Source organism: Lepisma saccharinum, chromosome 23, assembly GCF_977018435.1.
Source record: "Lepisma saccharinum chromosome 23, izLepSacc3.1, whole genome shotgun sequence".
Lineage (NCBI taxonomy): Eukaryota > Metazoa > Arthropoda > Insecta > Zygentoma > Lepismatidae > Lepisma > Lepisma saccharinum.
The window spans coordinates 43,808,639-43,829,411 of NC_139251.1; the positions used below are offsets into that span (position 1 = coordinate 43,808,639).

The 20,773-nt window shown below is 40.6% G+C and overlaps 1 protein-coding gene across 1 annotated transcript in view; it reads right to left on the minus strand.

The window, feature by feature from the left end:
- The window catches only part of PsGEF (Protostome-specific GEF), a 296,488-nt gene that overhangs the window by 213,751 nt on the left and 61,964 nt on the right, over positions 1-20,773 (minus strand). Inside the window, exon 5 of the mRNA XM_083144724.1 lies at positions 10,580-10,743. Coding sequence (XP_083000850.1) covers positions 10,580-10,743 — 164 coding nt within the window. The remainder of the gene's footprint in view (positions 1-10,579; positions 10,744-20,773) is intronic.

A 20,773-nucleotide genomic window follows, 5' to 3' on the forward strand; every position in this document is an offset into this window, starting at 1 on the left:
CAGGCGACAAGCCACATAGGGGTTTACACTGAACTGACAAGCGACAGGATCCCCTTCCGTTCCGTCTATGATAAAAGTATTCACCGCACGGGCAGTACCAACAGATCGAGGCGATACTACGTTCGATATTAAGAAAACGACCCAATTTGAGCGACACGCGAGAGAGACATGGTGCTTGGTTCGGAAGGTTACGTTTACTGAGGGTTCGTATACAAGCGAAACATGTTGCTTGTCGCTTCTCTCCTGTGACTTGTTCAATGTGACAAGCGACACGGAAGTATCACACTGAAGCAACGAACGACAGGGACACTTCAGTTTATAAGCAAGCATTCATCGCGCATGCGCGGATAACAACCCTCGCGACTATACTGTATATACGGTATCCAGGAAACGGCCTAAGCAGAACAACAAGCAAGCCACAAGCGAGACGTGAAGCTTCGGTTTGAAGAGTTTCCTGTGAGGAGGATTTCTTCACTCCAAAGTTACAGGCGACAAGCGACACGAGTCACTTGGAAGCGAACTTTCAGTAGTCAATGCAACCTTTCGAACAGAAGACACACGAAAAGCTGCACGTGTCTCTTGTAGCCTCGGTCCGTTGTTCACGGATGCGGGGTGAATGTTTTCCTTCAGATTGAAGAGGATTGTGTGGCTTGTCGCTTGGGTGTGAATTATACGTGTCGCTTGTCGGTTCAGTGCGAAATTTCCACAAGATAGCTTTCAGGTTGAAGTGACAGGCGACACAGGGTTTTCACACCAAAGCAACGAGCGACACGCTCCTTTAGGAAGATTTCAGACCGGAGCGACAAGTGACACAGGACACATGTTGCTTTGGAACGAGCCAATCAACAGCAACGTTTCACAGCGTAGGAGCATGGCAGGCCGCACAAACCTGCGTTCGATTGGTGAAATCCTGAAGAGACACGTGTTACGGGTCGCGTGTCGCTTCGATGTGAAATCTCCCTTAGTCTATAAGCAAGTTTTCACTGTGAATTCACTACCAACAGACAGAGGCGACACAAGGCAAGCTATTAAAAAACGGCTCAGTCCGAACGACACGCAAGCAACAAAGCAACACGTGCCGCTTGCCGGTCTAGTCGCTTCCGTTCGGAAGGTTGCATTTATTACTGTGGGTTCATTTCCAAGCGACACTTGTTGCTGTCGAATGTCGCTTATTACTCCTATGACTTCAGGCAATTTTATGTTCGTTACGTCAAAGCAGAGTATCTAATTGAACTAGATTTTTAGAGCCGCGGTGGTGTAGTCGTTAGGGCGTCTGACTGCCAGGCGTGAGACCCGGGTTCGAATCCCGGAGTGGGTAAATAAAGGTCGGAATTATTCCGCATTGTTCCCGCATAAAGCAGCTCCGGCCTCAACAGCCTCATATCAATGGGTGCATGGGGGCAATCCTGGAGGGCAAAAGCGGCCGGAGTGTGATACTGATCACTTCGCCTCAAAAATGACCTTTCCCCCACATCCCGTAAATGTGCCTTCATGGCACTGTGTTATATGCACTTGGAACTTTACCTTTACCTAGGATTTTAGTGCGAAATCTTTGAAGTTTGCAACCAGCACTCGAGGCTGCTGTGGATTTTGAGAAGAGGGGTCGCAAATGAAAGAAGAGTCTGTTTGGGCGAGAAATTTTATGACGATTGTCGCCAGTATGGCTGGAACAGGGCCGTAGAAAACAATGGCAGTGACTACCTCCGGATCGTTTTGCGCAAGGATGAATGGAAGAGAGCTCTTGGGTTGGCAGATAGTTGCCAGATTTAAGGTATTCTGAGGAAATTTCAGTAGGAAGATACAGGGACACGAGGCTAAAGTCTGGGCAAATTCGTTACGGACAACGTGTGACGAATTAGGATTTTTCGAGGGGGAATTCATGTAATAAAAGCTGTTTTGGGTTTCCAAAGAAAATGCTTTATTCCGAATAAATAAATATTTGCAATTGATTAGTTATTTTGTTTATATTTTTTCGAGACTTTCGAGACGAGACGAGACTTTTCAGGAGCCGTCTCGTCTCGTCCCGTCTCGTCTCGGGGGCAACACTACTCATGTGGTTTGTTGCGTGATGTCATTTCTAACCCTCGAACATGCTCCCCCACCTCGAATTATGAAGTATTTTAATGTTAACCTACAAAAACTTACGAAAATAACATTGGGCCTTTTTTCCTTGAAATTTTGCAAGAATTTTGATTTTGTCCTTCAAAATTGTTTCCAGTTCATCTGATTCAGATAACTAAAATGAAACAAAAATGTGTTCTATATTTAAATTTAAATCAGAGCTGAACGTGAATTTCATATTTTATAAGATTAAATGGACTGCATAGACCTTTATAACTTGTGCCCCAAAATTTACTTATTCCTTGTGCAAAAATAATAATCAATCGTCAGAAGACAATTTTGTAAAGTGTTGTTTCAATTGTAATATACTACACGAGTACAATAATGCCGCCGGTCTGGAAACCGGTGTGCAATCACTGCGGAGAACGGTCATTTTGACTAAATCCTGTTTCCCTGCTGGCTGCTCGGGGTCAGGAGGGTTTGAGAGGTTGCTGGTTGTTGCCCAAAGAGGGGGCAGCAGTAGGTCTAATTGGCTGTTCGACCGCGAAGTTCCTTCGTAGGTAAACGCGGCAACAGGGGATCACTGCCATAAAGGCGGTTCCTGCGCCGGATATAAGAGCGGCGAGACTGTAGTGTTATATTGTTTTAATATGTATGCTGCAATAAAATTTTGTTTTTAGTTCCTCTGAACTCAGGTTTGAGAGACTTAATCTTATCCATTCAAGGGTTAATTGTCACACACATCTTTGTAAACTGTGCTAATTTTTCTCATCTTAAACTTGGAAACCATCTGTTCTTCATATTGGGTAAGAATTCTTAGCTTATTGCTATCGCCTTTGGTACGAGCGGGTCCGGATTCGGTGCATAATTTCGGTGTTAACTCCGTCTTCGTGGAGACAATTAAAAGCTAGTTGAGGAAAAGTATCAGGAAATCCAAAGTTGAATCTCTATAATGATGCGGCCTAAGGCACTTATTTTTATTAATGTTCACGACTTTCTATGTCTAGTAGGTGTTCGCCATTACATCTAAGGATGCCTTTTTATGTTTTCGTGTTTGTCCTGCTGTGTTTACTTTTTGACAGCCTTGCACTTTTTTTTGATACTCAAGGTCATCCCTGTTTCTAACACTGGGCAAGGTTTTCTTAAGGGGATGCAAATAGCCTATTGTGCTGCCACCTGTCACACTTTTTAACGACCATCCAACCGATATATTTGCATTAATATTCATTCCGTACCAGACTTAGTATAGCCTATGCAAAGAAGAAATCAGGAAGTAATGGCGAGTCATGCAAATGAACTGTTGTGTACTGTTCAATCCACACCTTGCTTCTTCAAAGTGCATTGGCACTTGTTGACAACGAGACAGGCGTTTAGTTGGGATCGAAAAGATCTTAGGCCTAACGCAGCAACAACGGAATCGGGATTCGTCACGGTGTGTGCCAATGTGGATTGTAGCCCAGTGATTTTTCCTCATACACTCAACAACCCGCTAAAGTTTTAATTCGGTGATTGATTAGTTTTATTCGCTTTTCTGCCACTTTTGGCTAACCGCGAGAATGATCTGCAACACAAAACAAGAGCTCCACAGAGCTTTTAACTGGCTGTGAGTCCAGAAGTCAAAGCCTCGTTAGTGTGCAAAATTCAGTCCAAGGATTACTACGTGTAAGAGGGATTGTCATTTGGGTGTTTTCGGAAAGGGTCAATTATATAGACCCCCTATTTTCTATTTTCTTACAAAACTCTAATTTATAGTCACTTTAGCATTATATATACTTTTATACCCCTCTGAAAACAATCTTAAACCTCCCAGACGGAATCTTCTGGAAGAAATCTTGTAGAGAAAACTAGAGAAATGACGGTTCAAGGCCGTAAATTTCCTCTGCCATCCAACTGCCGTAAAAAGTTACCATAACCGTTTTTAAAGTTTTAACGGTCATTACATAGTTAACATAGTTAATGTAATTTTAATATATGATATAGTTTTTAAAAACATATATGTACTTATGGTGAGGGCGGATGAAAATAATGCTAAGACTATTTCACGGTTGATTACCAAAAAAATTTACGCTGTTTTACCGTTAAAATTTGTCTGCCTGCTAATGTACGAAAACGGGAATTAATTAAATTTGAATTTGAATATTTTCTTCCTGCATAAAAATAGATAATGATTACAAAATGAAGTTGGGTGCACCATAAGCAACGTGGATTGATTTAAATCAGGTTGATTAAAATCACTTTAAATAAATAATTTATAGAATTATGAGCATAAGTATTTTGTACATATCACAATCACTTTTGGTGGAAGTACATTAATCTCGTAATAATTTAATGGTGTTTATTAGGCTCTAATTAAGGAAAAGGAAGGAAATAAAATTCATGTACTGATGGTATTAAGATTATACGACAGGAAATGTAAACATGCATTTCTCTTGATTTAAAATCCAATAATTTTTTATAGGCAAAGTGTATGTTGAGTATGTTAATAAAACTATAATCATTTTCTGTAACTTTTCTTCCAGTGATAATAAAGTGTAACTATAAGTGTGACTTAAATATTAAATTAAATACAGGGTGTATCATAAGCGATGGTCATAAATGAAACCAGAGATACATCGCGTCAAACCCAGACGAAATTTCCTCTTCCACTTTTCCGAGAGATGCTCAATGTCGGAGCTAGACACCACCGAAAGTGTGGGAAAGTACAGTTCACACCTCTGTAGGTTCAGTACAATGGCAGTTAGAAAGGCGGTTCCAAAGAAATCGTAAAGGAATCTTTTGCGCTCTACCAGAAACGCACCATGGGAGATCTGTGGGACCTAATGCGGAAGGAAATGGGGTTCCCCGTGGAAAGAATGAGTGAAAGGGGTATCTGAGGAAGCAGGTGGACATCAATTACATGATATTCAGATACCATTCACAATTACGGAAACACAATAGACGAAACCAGGATAACTTTAGCATGGTTGCGTTGCCGGAGGGGCAATGGGAATAGCAACACCGATAGTAAATGCAAGAAAAATGCTCGTTGGCTGACGAATGTCATAGGAAAACATTGTGGTTGAATGTGACCTCGCATGGGAAACAGTTTCAAGGAAGGTATTAAAAAATATACCCTGAACACGTATGATACACTTTACTTAACAGGTAGAACACTGTACAAGAAGTTACAGCAAGTGAACAAAATGACTTCCATAACACCGCAACCGTCGGTGTAGTGAATTCCGCACTCTTTCCAATTTCCCCGGTATATCTCGTATTTGTGCACATGCATCAATCACACGTTCCTCTAACTCGGCAACATTATCGGCACGAGAGCTTGCTGTACACCATGCTCTTCATGTGACCCCAAATACAAAAATTCAATGGATTTAAATCAGGTGACAGTGGTGGCCACAGTACAGGCCCCGCACGACCTATCCAGTGCTGACCATAGCGTCGCGTAAGGTACCGTCGCACAGGTAAAGCAAAATGTGCTGGTGCTTCATCGTGCATGGACCACATACACAACCGCTGGTGAAGGGGAACATCTTACAGGAGGCGTGGAAGATGATTACGTAGGAACTGAAGGTACCCACGATCATTGAGTTTGGGTGGCAGGATGTGAGGTCCCAATATGAAATTACCTACTACACCCATCCACACATTCAAGGTGAAACGTTGCTGATGTCGTGACTCAAACATTTCAAGGGGATTTTCGTCACACCACACGTGAGTATTATGAAAGTTTACAATTCCGTCACGAGTGAATCCAGCTTCGTCTGTGAACAAAATGTCACCTAAAGCGTGGGTGTAATGCAGGTTTTTGCAGGATCCACTCACGAAACCTAACCCTGGCCTCGCAATCCGTTGCTTGAAGACCTTGTACGCGTTGGAGATGGTGCGGGTAGATCAACTGGCGGTGTAAAATACGTCACACACCTCGCTCTTGTGCCTTGATCCTCCTAGTTGACGTCCCTGGTGCCTCTTCAACGCGTTGTAAAATGCTTTCCTCTTCTTCCACTGTGATACGTGTTGGCTTACCGCTTCTTTCTCCATATTCAAAACTCCCGTATTCTCGGAGGCGTTGGTGTAATCTTATGAACACGCGACGATCAGGGTGCCGTCGGCGAGGAAAAGCTCCCGGGTACAGGCGTGCAGCCTCCACTGCATTGCCGTCTGCTTTCCCGTAGAAGAAATGCATGTCCGCATATTCCTTGTTAGTGTACACACGTTCCATTTGAATCGCGAAGTACATGGACTTCACTGACAGACACTGTTGTACGTATTCCGTCTCGAACAGACACACTTACTGAACTACGTTTCAGTGTGCCTTCTAGCCTTGACGCAAGTCACGCTGCCCCCTGACGGTAAGGATACGCAAATTACGTATTACGTAATACGTACTAGCAGAACAAGTCGTACCTTTTACTTGATTCAAAGGCACCTACGGTATGAAGTACAGTGATTTCCAAAAACGTCATGTACGCTTAGATTAGGGATGGTATCGAGACGAGATGAGACGAGACTTTCCTTTTTCTCGGTTTCGTGTTTCGGTAATTGTGAATGGTATCTGGATATCATGTAATTGACGTCCACTTGCTTCCTCAGATACCCCTTTCACGTATTCTTTCCACGGGGAACCCCATTTCCTATGGGGAGTCCCTTCCGCATTAGGTCCCACAGATCTCCCATGGTGCGTTTCTGGTAGAGCGCAAAATATTCCTTTATGATTTCTTTGGAACCGCCTTTCTAACTCCCAAAGTACTCGTCCTACAGAGGTGTGAACTGTACTTTCCCACACTTTCGGTGGTGTCTAGCTCGGACACTGAGCATCTCTCGGAAAAGTGCGAGAGGAACTTTCGTCTGGGTTTGACGCGATGTATCACTGGCTTCATTTATGACCAACACTTATGATACACCCTGTATTTTTATAGTCTTTATAGCTGGATTTTGGAGAATTATGTATTTAATAGTAGTTCCAAAATAGCAAATATTTTGTGTAGAAAAATACACAAAATACTAATCGTGTTAAATCATACGTATTGTCAATATCATTAAACTGTAAATAAACATGGCACCTGATATTTTGAGGGCTACGATTCCGGGGTCCCGGGTTCGAATCTCGGCCTGGACATGGATATTTGAGAGTGTCTATTCATCAATTTCATCATATCATCACTCATCCCCATCTTTGCAAATTATCAAAAGTGTCACAAAAAAGCGTAGTAAAATAAAGCAAGTCAATGAAATACTGGGCTCCACGTGGACTTGGCATATGGTTGTCAGAGGGGAAACTGATGGTTCGGAATTTTCTTTGAAGTAAAGTGGCGTTTAAATCAGGACTTCAACTATACTGTCTGCGATGGAAATCCGTTCCTTCCTCGTTCAGAAAATCAAAGGAACATTAAAACGATATCTGAACGTCTGAACGACGTGGCGGCTCCTATGAAGCATCCCCTTACGGCGGCACCTTTCATCCTTCCACGATCCGCCACAGTTTTTGAATCCCTCGCTCGGATGATGACTTGATGCGATCCCCAAGGATTACTGGGATGAAACAGGGAAAGCCAGTCTGACCTGCAGCGTGTGACGTGGATGCGTAACCACGGAGGGACAAGGGGAAGTCGTCGGAAAGAAAAGGGGGAGAACAGACGCTGGTGAATCTTAAGCGACTTTTACGCTATGAAAGATGAACCAGAGCGCATTTGTCCCTTGCTTTTTCTCTTCCCCCTTCCTTCGATCTGACCGGTTTGTTCGGAAAAGAAGCTTTGAAAAGAGTTGAACTTCTTGTTAATCTTGTAAAGACCCATCCATCTTGGTTTGGAAAGGGGGTATAGAAGAGAAATTCGACCCTTAGCTCCTCCAACGTTGCGTCTAGTGTGGAGGAACTAAAGACACTTGCGCGTGTAGTCACCTCAGTTAGAATTATAAACACTCTCAATGGTTTTGCAGCTTGATTTGGTTTATTTGCTTCGCTTTTCTGCCACTTTGGCTAATCGTGAAGATGAAGATGAGTGATGTTATGATGAAGATACAGTTACAAAGAGCACCCATTCTCCGGCAGGGATTCCAATCCGGAATCCCTGGGGTCGTAGCGCGCTGTGCTAACCACTCCGCCACGGAGGCTGGCTTTTCATGATGTATGTCTACAAGCAACTTACATCTCTATGATAGCTTCTACAATTCACGCTGCACGTGGTACGCTGAACGTTATACCATGCTCGTATGTGGAATTTATGGAAACAAGTACTTGAAGACCTGCAACATGGTTGTATCCTGTGCTTTATCTCGAAGTGTCTTCGTTACTATATACAATTTATCGATATCTTTTTTTAGCAGAAATCGTTAAGACAAATTAGGCCCGCTTTAGACGAAAGCATTTTATTTGGGCATTTTCCTTAACGTTTACGCCATGGCCAAAATGTTACCATATAAAGTGAAATATCTTATGGCATTTCTCAAAGATAGGATCCGTCCTATTTCCGTAGCATTTTTCGTAGCATAACCAATCAGAAGCGACCTCTAGGTCACGTGCGTAATGGCGGCCGAGTGAGACGTAAACAACGTATCACTTCACATTTTTGAAAGACAATAACTATTCAACCGAGAGGAATAACGTTTCCTGTAAAAATGTTTTAGGTGCAAATCAATGGCACTGCTTAAATACATACTTATAGCTCATACAATACACGTGTGGAAGAATAAATTAGTTGTTTCAATTGTAAACACCGTGAACTCACCGTAGATGGTGTAACTCGTTCTGCCTTTCGTGCTGTATGTATTATACGTTGTAATCGCAACAGCTAACCGAAATGTTCCATGAAATGCTTCCGTGCAAAGTACTCTCTGTTATAAGATTTTTGCAAGCATTTACCTAGCATTTATGCTAGCAAAAATGTTAATGGAAACGCATCCGTCTAAAGCCAGCCTTACATATATCTTTTGAGCAGGGCTTATTTTTCGGGAATCCATTAATACTAAGAAATCAGAGGCACTAAACCGGACAGTTTCATATTCTAACCAATTCTTCGTATCAGCTTTATACATTCACACGTAATACATACCCTGGAAGGAAAGAGAAAGTTCCATGTATCTAGTCCTACGTCGTTAGAACTTCTACTGAAATATTCGAGATCCAACCATGCTTCGTTGACACAAAGTGTTGTTGCTCCTGCAAGTTTACAGTTTTTAATTACCTTCTAAATTTTACTATTTTGCTGGTCTGAGCTTGTGTACTTGGCAATTCAATAATTTGTTTACTGAGCATGAAATGGATTAAGCACATTAGTGCCATCTGTTGACCTAATAATTAGTTACAAGATCTTTGAGCACGGCATGTTCAAAACACTCAATACAATCAGCCACACCCAGTGGCGACGATTAGGGGGACGTGGGGGGCAGTTGCCCCCGCCCTACTTTTTGCCACTTTTGCCCCCGCACTATGCTAAACCTTATCTGCCAACTGTCGTTGCCCACCCCCGTTTTGGAACCCAATCGCCGCCACTGGCCACACCAGTATATTTGGTTCGTACTAATGCGTGCCGTGCCTCCTCAGAGAACCGACGGGCGGGACCACTTGATTATAAGGAGACAGAGTTACCAGTAACTTACCAGGAAGGTCTATCATTTTACAGAAATTAATTATATCTCAGCCCTCACCTTATACATGAAGTCATTCATTTCCCCAATAATAGAATACTGCATGGCATGTCCCAGTCAGCTCTCTAGAATCGATTCTGTTCTTCACTTTTTCCTGGCTATAGTTCGTTACAGGGTTTCCTCATTACGCAATTTTCAACTCCGCATCTCTTGTCTTTTCTAAACTTACAGACTGCATATCGGTGCCATTTGCAGAGTGATTTCAATTATTTATACAACATTGTCAATGGTAAAATCCGCTGCAACACACTCCTTGCGGAATTCCACTTCTTTCGAGTACCTATATACGCACAACGCAAGTTTATTTTACATAAGAAAATCCAGACCAGAAATTCAAAGATCTCTCTTCTACAGTGACCTCCCATCAAGTATTGATATATTTTCCTCGAAGTGTGCCTTTCGGTTTTCTATCAGAAGAAATGTTCGTAAATAATATCAGTGCCATGTTTTACTTATTCATTTTTGTGTAAAAAAAACCTCCAAAGAATGTAGAGTGTCAGCAAGAGCCTTCACCAACCCCGAACAAAAGAAGGTTGCTAATCTGTTATTTTTTTTAACCAACGAAAGCAGTCTTTGTCAAGCTTTTAAAGAGCGCATTCCATATTTCTAATTCTGTGCATTACAGCCACAGTTGTGCCACCGTTACATCCCCAGGGAACTTATATATCAGGAGATTTTGGATCGCAGACCATAACGTCACTTTAATTGCATTGTGGAAGTAATAATCGCTTCAGAATTGCAGGCGTTTATCAAGAAATGATTGCTCCTTCCTTCCCGGCAAAGACCTCGTAATTTTTTACGGTTAGGCAGCGAAATTGAACGGCTAAGGAACTTATTGCTGCGGTCGACGCAGCCGGAGAACATGAAATCGATGCCTTACCTTCTCTCCTTGTCCCTGTGCCACACCGACACCAGCAGCCTCTTCGCCAAGTCAGAGTTCAGGAGCTCGAAGGAGAACTTCTGTTCGAAGACTGGGTCGTTGGTGTCCTTCTGCACCGCTGTCCTGTAGAAGGTCCTCTCCTCCGATAGTGGGACCAGCACCAGCTGAAATGAGAGCAAATAATTAGGTTGGCTCGCGGCTTCCTTCGACCATTAGAAGTTTAAACGTGATAGAAGAATTCGTCTGGCTCACTGCTTCGACTATTAGAAGTTTAAACGTGATAGAAGAATTCGTCTGGCTCACTGCTTCGACTATTAGAAGTTTAAACGTGATAGAAGAATTGGTCTGACTCACTGCTTCAACTACAAAGAAAAGAAAGTTTAAACGAGAGAGAGAAATTCGTCTGGTCACTGCTTCGATTATTAGAAGGTTTGAACGAGATAGAAGAATTCGTCTGGTTCATTCCTTCTACTATTAAGAAGTTTAAACGAGAAAGAATAATTCGTCTGGCTCACTGCTTCGACTATTAGAAGGTTTGAACGAGATAGAAGAATTCGTCTGGTTCATTCCTTCCACTATCAGAAGTTTAAACGAGAGAGAATAATTCGTCTGGCTCACTGCTCCGACTACAAAGAAAGTTTAAACGAGATAGAATAATTCGTCTGGCTCACCGCTTCAACTATTAGGAGAGGTTTAAAAGGAAGAGAAGAATTATGGCTACTTGAACTATTAGGAGTTAAACTACCTGGATAACTGATTGAACTATTAGGAGAATTAACGAGAAAAAATAATTCGTCTGGATCACTGCTTCTGCTATCAGGGGGACTGAAAAGAGAGAGAATTCTTCTGGCGCTCTGCTTGGGCTGGTAGGAGCCGAAACGGCGTGTTGTTTCAGCGACCTTGTGCGGGCCTCGGTAAATGTGGCTCCGGGAGGAAAGCAAATACGCCTTCCTTCTGCACACTGCAACCGAAGCAGCAACTGGCAAGAACAGTGACTTATTTTATTGTACGTCAATGGGTGACCAATAGACGTCAATTACCAAAGAGGGTACAGAAAAGGGCAACCTCGATGGTTCAGTGGTCAACACACGAACTCGTTATTGAAGGTTTTGGGCTCGAGTCCCTGCATTTTTTTGTTCTTTTGTGAGTGTGTCTTCATTATTTCAATCATTATTTATCCTCATCGTCACGAGTAGCCAAGAAATGCAGGACTCTGTATCGGAGTGGTCAGCACAGTGCGCTATGACGCCAGGGGTCCCGGGTTCAAATCCCGGTCTGGATGTTCGCGAGAATTCCTTTATCGATTTCACCATATCGTCACTCATCCTCATCGTCGCGATTAGCCAAAAGTGGCAGAAAAGCGAAGTAAAATAAACCAAACCAATCAATCAGCGAGATGCAAAACCAGGGCAAATGTACAATGTGTCGTGAAGGTGCATGCTCGATGTGAAGAAGGGCACCACATTATCTTAGATACTCATTGTTGAACAAAGGGACATGCACAGAGTACAGAGTTCACCCCATGTTTCTACCCTGCCTATTGTAGCTCGACTGTTTTTTGTATGATTGGGGTTAGCACATAAGAAACCGTGAATATTGGATAATAAACCTTTTCGAGTAAGACCTTATCTCCAGGAAATTATCAACTCGGGGCAAGTCCCGACACCTACTAACCTGTTGGGTGAGATGAGTCACGGCAAATGAATAATAAACCTTTTCCTGCTCCCACAAAAATAGGCAATAGTTAGGCCACTCTGGTTAGGCTGGAGAGTTCAATGAACAAACCGATGTCTACTACGCACTGGTAATGATCAAACTGGAAAGTCCATACAAACTAACCGTTCTGGACCTAGTATGCTCGAACATATTTAAAATTATTATTATAATCTTCGCTGTGTGCAACGGGCACGTTACTAATTGCAACTTTGAGGAAACATCATGATTATATGAAGTGTAGATGAACAATATGTCTTTCCGAAAATTCTTAGATTCCAGGAATTCTTCTAAAATTTAACTTAATTTGCTACCTAACGGCTATCTTGAATACAGATCCAGATGATTGTAGTGCCATCTGTCGATGACAAGAACATTTCGTATCATCAAGAAGTAATAAATAATTTGATGCCACGCACGGTGCAAAAAAAATCAAAAAAAATCGAATATATCGATGTTGTAGTCGGTTTTTATTATTAGCAGATATACGGATAGTTGACGATTCTTCAATCTGTGATAAATACATTTTAAATATGAAATGTAGTGTAATTATGGAATATCTTTACGAATAATTATAATTATCATAGAAATAATAAATACATTGCGATTTTGTCTTTTCAGGATCCCAGAAGATGGGGCTTCAGCTGATATAATTTATAAATGTAAATAAGTAGTGGGTTTTATGCTATGGACGGCGCGAGAAAGGAAGAGCATCCCCTCAAGCAGCTTTGCTACACTTAAAACTTGCTTAACATGAGCATATGAGTTTTTGAGCAAGTGTGGAATCTTGTCTAATTCAAGATTTTTGTAAAAATGCCCTCGGGAATTTTTCAGAAACGAAGAGCTTCCTCAGATTGATTTGTTTATACTTAAAACTTGCTTCATCCAGATTTTTGTACATAAACTTGTCAATTTTTGGCTATACCAGAAATTAAGCTTATAGTATGTTTTTCTGTCAAAATCCCAGGAATTTTGAATTGATATCTATTGGGTTCTGAGACCGAGTGGAGTGTGGTGCATTGCCTTGTAATCAAAAGGCTCGGGTTTGAGTCCTCATAAAATCTGATGGCAAAATGTTAATATTGTTGTTTTGTAAACAAGGGGCTTTGGGTTCGAGTCCTGAGAGATGTGGCATTCCATACGTGAGATTTTGCCCCTGTTGATAGCTCCCAGATCTTAAATTTGGTAAAAAATTCTCTATTCTCTATTAAGAATCGCCAGAGTTTTGTTATCTGGGTAACAGCAATACGGGGCAAAACTGCATAATCAATACAATAGAATGGAGGTCGAGTAAACATTGCATGTTCTTTCCAATCTTTAGATCAGTCCCATGTTTCGGCCAACAATTAATTATGCATGGCCGGGGGTTGTATGCCAACAGATAAAATCTATACTGCCTCTTTTCAGAGAGTTATTTATTATTAAAGAGTAATTGCCTTCATTCTGTTTGCCTGAGTGATTATATCTATTGATATTGCCTCTATTGTGCCTTTTCCGAGGGGAAATTACATGTTATTTGTCATGGGACTCAAAGAGAAATTCTTATCTATACTATATACTCTTTCAGGGACCATCCATCATATTGAGGAATTGTCTTCTGGATATTGTCATTGCAAACTGAATTGCATTTAGGTTTGATCTTGTCGCAACAGAATAATTGCAATGGCAAATGTGCTGTGTTAGTAGGTAAAAGCTTTTCTGCTCGTAAGCTATAAAATGGGTAGGTAATATATTTTCTGACGGTAAAGTATTGTTTTATATCCAATGGGTTTCTGTGTTTAAATCGTGTTTCTAGTTCGAGTTGCTGTTTTAAGTCCATTTTATGCACAGTAAGGCTAATCGGGACTGGCCCTACAGTTTTGAAGTGGGATCCGAACTACTTGTGCCTCCACCGGGTATCGAACCCGGGACCTCTTGATTACAAGGCAATGACGCTACCACTGCGCTATGGGGGAAGCCCTGAATCGTGCTTCTAGAACTGCTCTGTGACTCGCTCATTTCTTACATCATAAACATATGATTTTTCACCTATGAGAATAACGCTACATATGGTGTCATCTGGTAAAGCCTCGTGGAATTCACAGATAATTTTAATGTTTGTTCTGTCATTAACCACAACCTGTTTTCTTTTCGAAGTGTTAATTACAAACATGGGTCTCCGTTCCTTGAATTCATCTGGTGCGTAGTACAGGTCAGTATTGCCAGTAGTGACGCGCTTGAAGGAAGAAAAAGCCTCATATAATTTAAGAAAATCATTCTTGGACATGTCTAAATTGTAATTTTCTCTAGGAAAGACCTCATTTCGGCCATTTTTAAGATATATGTTTTTGATGTTGCAGTTATCAAATCTACTTGAATTTTTTTCCTGATTGTTGTGTCTTCCAGTCTGAAACAGTACTACTACAAAATCAGGCATGTCAAATTGAATACTGGAGAATGAAGTTGTTGCATCAAACTCATAATAGGTACCAGATGCAGGCTTCTGTACGCATTGATATGTGTAAAATTGCAGAGGAATTTGCGGATTTTTTAGGATATCAGCTTTGTATTTAAGAGCGTAACTGGCCTCATATTCAACAACAGGGATTCTTAACTCCATAGTCTGAATAATGCACTTGCCCTCATCAGGTAAGGTATTGGGCAGAGCTTCTCCTGTAGGGTTTATTGCACTGTACCTCATCAAAGCATTATTATCATTGGCAGCTCTTCTAAATGTAATTCTTAAACCACCCTTCCACATGATATCTTTGTAATCCGAGAAGAATCCTGGCAACAGGCGCATGGGGAACAGCACTGTGTGGCTCTTGGATAATATCTTATTACCAGCTTCAAATCCGCCTATTTTGTAGTAAGAAGCCTCGGTTTTGGATAATTTTAGAGTGGCCAAAGCTGTGGAGGTAATGCCGGGATAATCCACTCTGTTTATAACAACACCATGCTTTCTGACCTCAATTTCAGAGAACAGATGCGGCACAAAATTATCAACCAATCTTATATTCGAATTTGCCGGGTAATCTGTTCCATCGAGCTTTACAACATCAAATTTGATGTATAGATCTGCTCTGTGGGGGTGTATAAAGCCATCCCCTACATCAAGATCAACCTCAACCTCCGTGTTGGGTTGATTTAAATTTGCAAATGTCCTCCTGTTTGGGGGGAATGATTGTAGCTCATAACTCTCAATATTTTCCATTGTATGTATTTTTATTTAAATATTAATCTCTATGATAGCAGTTGTTGTGGCTCCAGCAAAATCAACTAATTCTTCTTTTTCATTGGTGACCATCAATTCGATGTAATCTATTCTATTATGGCACACAGGAAAATATAATGTTGGGGATGGATTGTAGATGATGGGCTCCATGAATTCGGAATTAGGTTTGAATGTTGCAATGATGCCGGTTTGTTTGTGAGTACCTATGCCATTTGATTTGGTGATCATACCCTCGGCCACATTACAGTGAATATTCAGAGTCTCTATGGCTAAGAATTTAGGTATATTCATAGCAGTGTGTTTGATGGCCGGTTCGAGTTTTGTGTTGTTCTCAAATCCTAGCAGCTCTCCTATAGTACCCAGATGCACTGTTTCTGTAGCAGATGCAATTTCTACTCTGTGAGTGACAGAATTTTGACTTAACACTACACCTCTGGGTAATTGAGCATTTAGAGTGGATAGATTATATTGCCCTGGAGTGATGACAATTTTTTGATCCCCAACTGCAATTGTATTGTTGTGGTGAGTAATATTAGGGATCAAGTACATGCCGTAAAATGCTCTGAGAGCTATTGTTTTGGGATACACTATGTCATCATGTAATTTGAGTTTCAATATTGAATTTTGGCTGGTGAGATGGAATACCCCCATGATGTTTCAAATACCACAAGGCTTTTTGAAAATTTTCAAATGATGGTTTATTTATTTGAGACATATATCTGAGAACAGATAAACACAAATGTCCGCAATTAACATCTTTGAAGTTTTGAACACGGGCATTATTGTAATAAAGATTAGCTGATTTTAGATATTTTATTAAATTTTCAGGTGGAACACCTCCAAATGAATCAAACACAAATGCCTTATTGTTTAAATATTTAAGATAACAGATCCAGTGAGTGCCCTGATTTTTGTACTCATCCAAATTAACAATGCCACACTCTTTGTTGAGTGGTTGTTCTGGTAAAGAATCAGACATGTACACACCCCTAAAATGTTTGATGCCCAGTGGCTTGATCAAAGCTTCAATATCTTGGTTTGTAAGCGGCTCTTGTTTTTTTTAAACTTATTCATGGCTCTCTTAACACCTTTGCCTTTTTTCTCCATGGCCAGGTTATGGCGCCTCTGCTCATCTAATTCTGCCCTATTCTTCTTGGCATCTATTACCGTTTTTGCTATGGCGGCTGATCCCCCAGCCAAGCTCCCAACAGCCCCGAGAGCAGCTAAGATGGCAGGGATGGTAAATATAAATCCCCCTACATGTGATTTTTTCCTGGATTGCTGTAATTTTTTTAATTGGGGGGTACTAAGCAACAATTTCATACCATGGCCCTTTGCAAGACAAGAATTTTTTTTCTTCCGCTGCTTTTTGGTTAAAAGACTGTCAATAGTTTTAAGAGATTTGAGACCTGCATAAGGTATTTGATACATAACACCCTTGGCCTTCATTGTAGGTTTATTATATACATGTTCACAACCCCCACCCCAGTTTTTGTTTGGTGTTCATAGCTATGGTGGTTCCCAATGCTGCTATTTTTTCACTCAAAGAAGCATCTTTGCTTACAAATCTACCAAATGCAGCCTCTTCTAATTTCTTGTCTGCAACATGTCTCTTGTCAAGATCAGAATGTGTGTTGTATGCTATGTCATGGTCTCTGCAAGCAGCATCTAGGGGATTAACACCAGGATCACCTCTGTTTAATCTATGATCCAATTTTGTGCCGGGACCACAATACTGATAGCCTGGAATGTGTAGTTCAAATGGCAGCTTGTTTATAATGTCATTAACCAGCCCCCGACCCTCAGAGACATTCCAAAATTTAGGTGGTAGAGTATTAATAATTTTTATGAGATATCCAATCCCCTTAGGGTCATTCACTATAAAATTGGACAATTTGGTGCTTATCATGTCCATAATTCCAACCTTTTCATTGTAAAAATTGTGGTTGCCAGCATTTTCTTCCCCAGCTATCACCAATAACCTATCTACAAGTTTCCTGACATCATCAACCCACACAAATTCTTTGGGCAGGGTGTTGTATTGTTTGATTCCACTGCCTGTCTTGATCTGTGACCATATGGGCTTGATCAAATTGTTGTATTTTGCTCCACTGCTAGACTTGACTCTTTTTTGTGTGGGATCATTGTTCTGGTACAGAGCATCTGATTTTATTAATATTTCTTTGTAATGTTCATAATCTTGATCTGTATAGCTGCCAGGCCTTTTCCTAGTCATCAGTTCCCACAATCCAGGTGTGCCGGGGTACTTAACAAAAGCACCTTTTTCTCCGAGACGAGATTCTGAATAAACAATGATATCATCCCCCATAAAAGTTACTCTGAAATTACCGATTCTATGAATAATGCTGCCATCAAGCTCTGTGTCGGCATATAAGCCAAAAACCTCATCTTTATTGTCTTTAGGTGTGGTTAAATATTTTTGAGCAAGAAGACCCAATTCAATAGGATCCAGAGTAGCTTCAATTCTTCGAGGAGCAACAGGACTAGGTGTATGAATACTGGAAAGTGGGGTGAATGGATAATCTAATATGTTTCTTGCAGCTACAGGCACAAGCTCCGTGATCAAATCTTGATTTTGCTCTGTAACAGTTTTGATATTCTTACCTAAATTATTAATAGCATCAATGACAGGCTGTTCTGTTTGTTTGTGTTTTTCATAAATTCCCCGGTTCTCCGATTTCCATCCCTTAAATCTTTTTACAAGATAATCTCTTAACTTAAGATCATCAATGACTGGTCGTTTCATGGTTATTTATATATGTTTCAACGTCTAGAAAATCGTTGATTTTATTTCTGTATTTGCCAGTATTAGGTGTTCTTGTCATATCAATTGTGACAAACCCATAACTGTCCTGGTTCCAGCACCTGCTGCAAAACTTGGAAAAATCATTGTAGCTCAAGTCCCCACCTACATATTCATCATGTATATGTTTGAGGTTGGTATGATCTTGATGAAACACACATATAAAATTGCTGTTGTCTCGGATCAGCTGCTTGGGTATTTTAGAAAAAGTCTGTGCCAGGTAGAAACAATCAATGTTTTTGTGTCGGCCCTGTGTAAAGAAGTTTCTAACCTTGTTTTGATTATCCAGTATAATGTCATCAAACACAACAACAGAATTATCGAGACATTCGTCTAATGGCTTAACATCTGGTTCAAAAGTGGCTATATCCAATCCATCATATAGCTTCATCAGCTGCTGATATTTTAATTGTTCCAAGCTCTTAGAGAAAACATACAAGTGCCTGTTTTTCCAGTCTAACCAGTTGGGTGCCAATAAAAAATTATCAACCATTAGTGTAGTTTTACCACAAGCAGATGGCCCAACAATAAGACACCTAATATTATCAGGCAGCAGCACTCCATTTCTCTTAATCTGCTGTTCAGGTTCTGGCAGCCTTTTTATAACATCCCAGGTGTTCATATTATCACTTTGTCTGCATCGATCCAGCTGTTTTCCGGATGACCCAGCCATTTGACAAGTAACTTGTTGCCTTTTCTGCGGATTATTTTTTCTATGAGATATGTGTCAGGCTGTTTAGTTTTGCTGAGCTCTTGTTCATAGAATCGGCCTTTGAGAATTTCTCCTCGATGATCTTTTATTATATATGTGTTAAGGGTCCCGGGTTTAACTTGAACCACTGTAAATAATTCGGTGCTCCAGTTTCTTGTAAAGCCTCTTTTGAATAAGTGCTTATATTTGCTGATTCTTACTTGGTCGCCCACTCTGTATTTGGCCCTTCTTGTTGTTGGCTGGTATCTAGGATAATAAACAGTCCTGATCAATTTTTGCTCATCAGATGAAGTTACTTCAGAGGGTTTCATGTTGATTGTAGAATGGACCGAGTTGTTATATTTATGTAGAAGTTCTGGAAGAATATTAATCCATTTATAATTACCTTGCAGTGTGAATTGTTTATACATAAGATTTTTTAGGGTTCTGTTAAATCTCTCTACAATTGAGGCCTTGAGGTCACTGTAACTCGAATAATGTTTTATTGACTGGCTTTTAATAAATTGTTGAAACACTGAATTATAAAATTCTTTACCATTATCTGTTTGCAAATAGCGCGGTGATCTTCCTGAATGATTGATGATTGTCCTGAGGGCTTCTGTAACACATTTTCCAGTCTTGGATTTGAGTGGCACAGCCCAGGCAAATTTTGAAAATGTGTCTATCACAGTAAGTAGATACTTGTAGCCCTTGTTGATTTTGTCTAAGTTTTTCAACTGCCCACTTGCCAACTCAATCAAGTCGCTCTGCCATAAATCATCTATGCCTTTTGTGACTACTGGGAGTCTCTTATAATTATGTCTGGCTTGTCTGTGTAATTCATCAACAATAATTTGTCTAGACATGATATGAAAACAAGAATATTGCAACTATAGGATGTTCAGCAGCTGATACTGCAGGATTTTCTAAATATAATTTGTCCCCTATTTGTATTTTAAATTCCAGAGAGCCATCATCTTCAGTATAGGCTGTTTCTAATGTATCGGGGTCTGTAAAATCCTCTAACTCTACACTGGTGATTTTCGGTTTGTTGTCAGCATTTGTTATTGATAAGGTAGGGTAGTGGTGTGCCTGTGGTTGAAGCCAATATTTGATCTTGATTGGTCTCAATGTGCCCCCAACAAAAAACTGGTAATAAAATTGTGCAGGGGACAGCATATATATTTTGCCACCTGGTGTAAATGGTGAATCATATTCTTTGTTGGGGATGCTGTACAATTCAAGAATTACTGTATGTTTTGGATTCTCGATTATGCCTGTTATTTCTTTTTCTGCTGTAAGCAATCTGCTTGTTACAGATTCAAGGTGCTCATTGATGGTTCTAACAACATCATCGTGGCCCGGCTTTATTTTTATGTCCACAGCAAGTCTCTTGTATTGTTGCACAATCTCTTGAAGCTGGGTGGCAAAAACAGAGAGGGCATTTGCTTGATTGGATTCCATGGTCCCTAGCTGTTGCTTGATATTAGCTACAATTTGTTGCAAATTTTCAACAACTGCCAATTTTGAATTTTGAGCAGTAAGATCATGGACCTGTCTTCTGATATCCTCAAACAGGGCATGCAGTTCATTAATATGTTGATTGGTCGGTAGAGTGGACACTGTCTGAGTGAGTTGTTTGATCTCTGCTTGGATATTCTTGATATCTTCTGATTTCAATATGCGATTCACTGCTCTCTTAATATTTTTAAGTTCCTGAGATGTAGGCAGATTTGATACTGTATTTTGCAA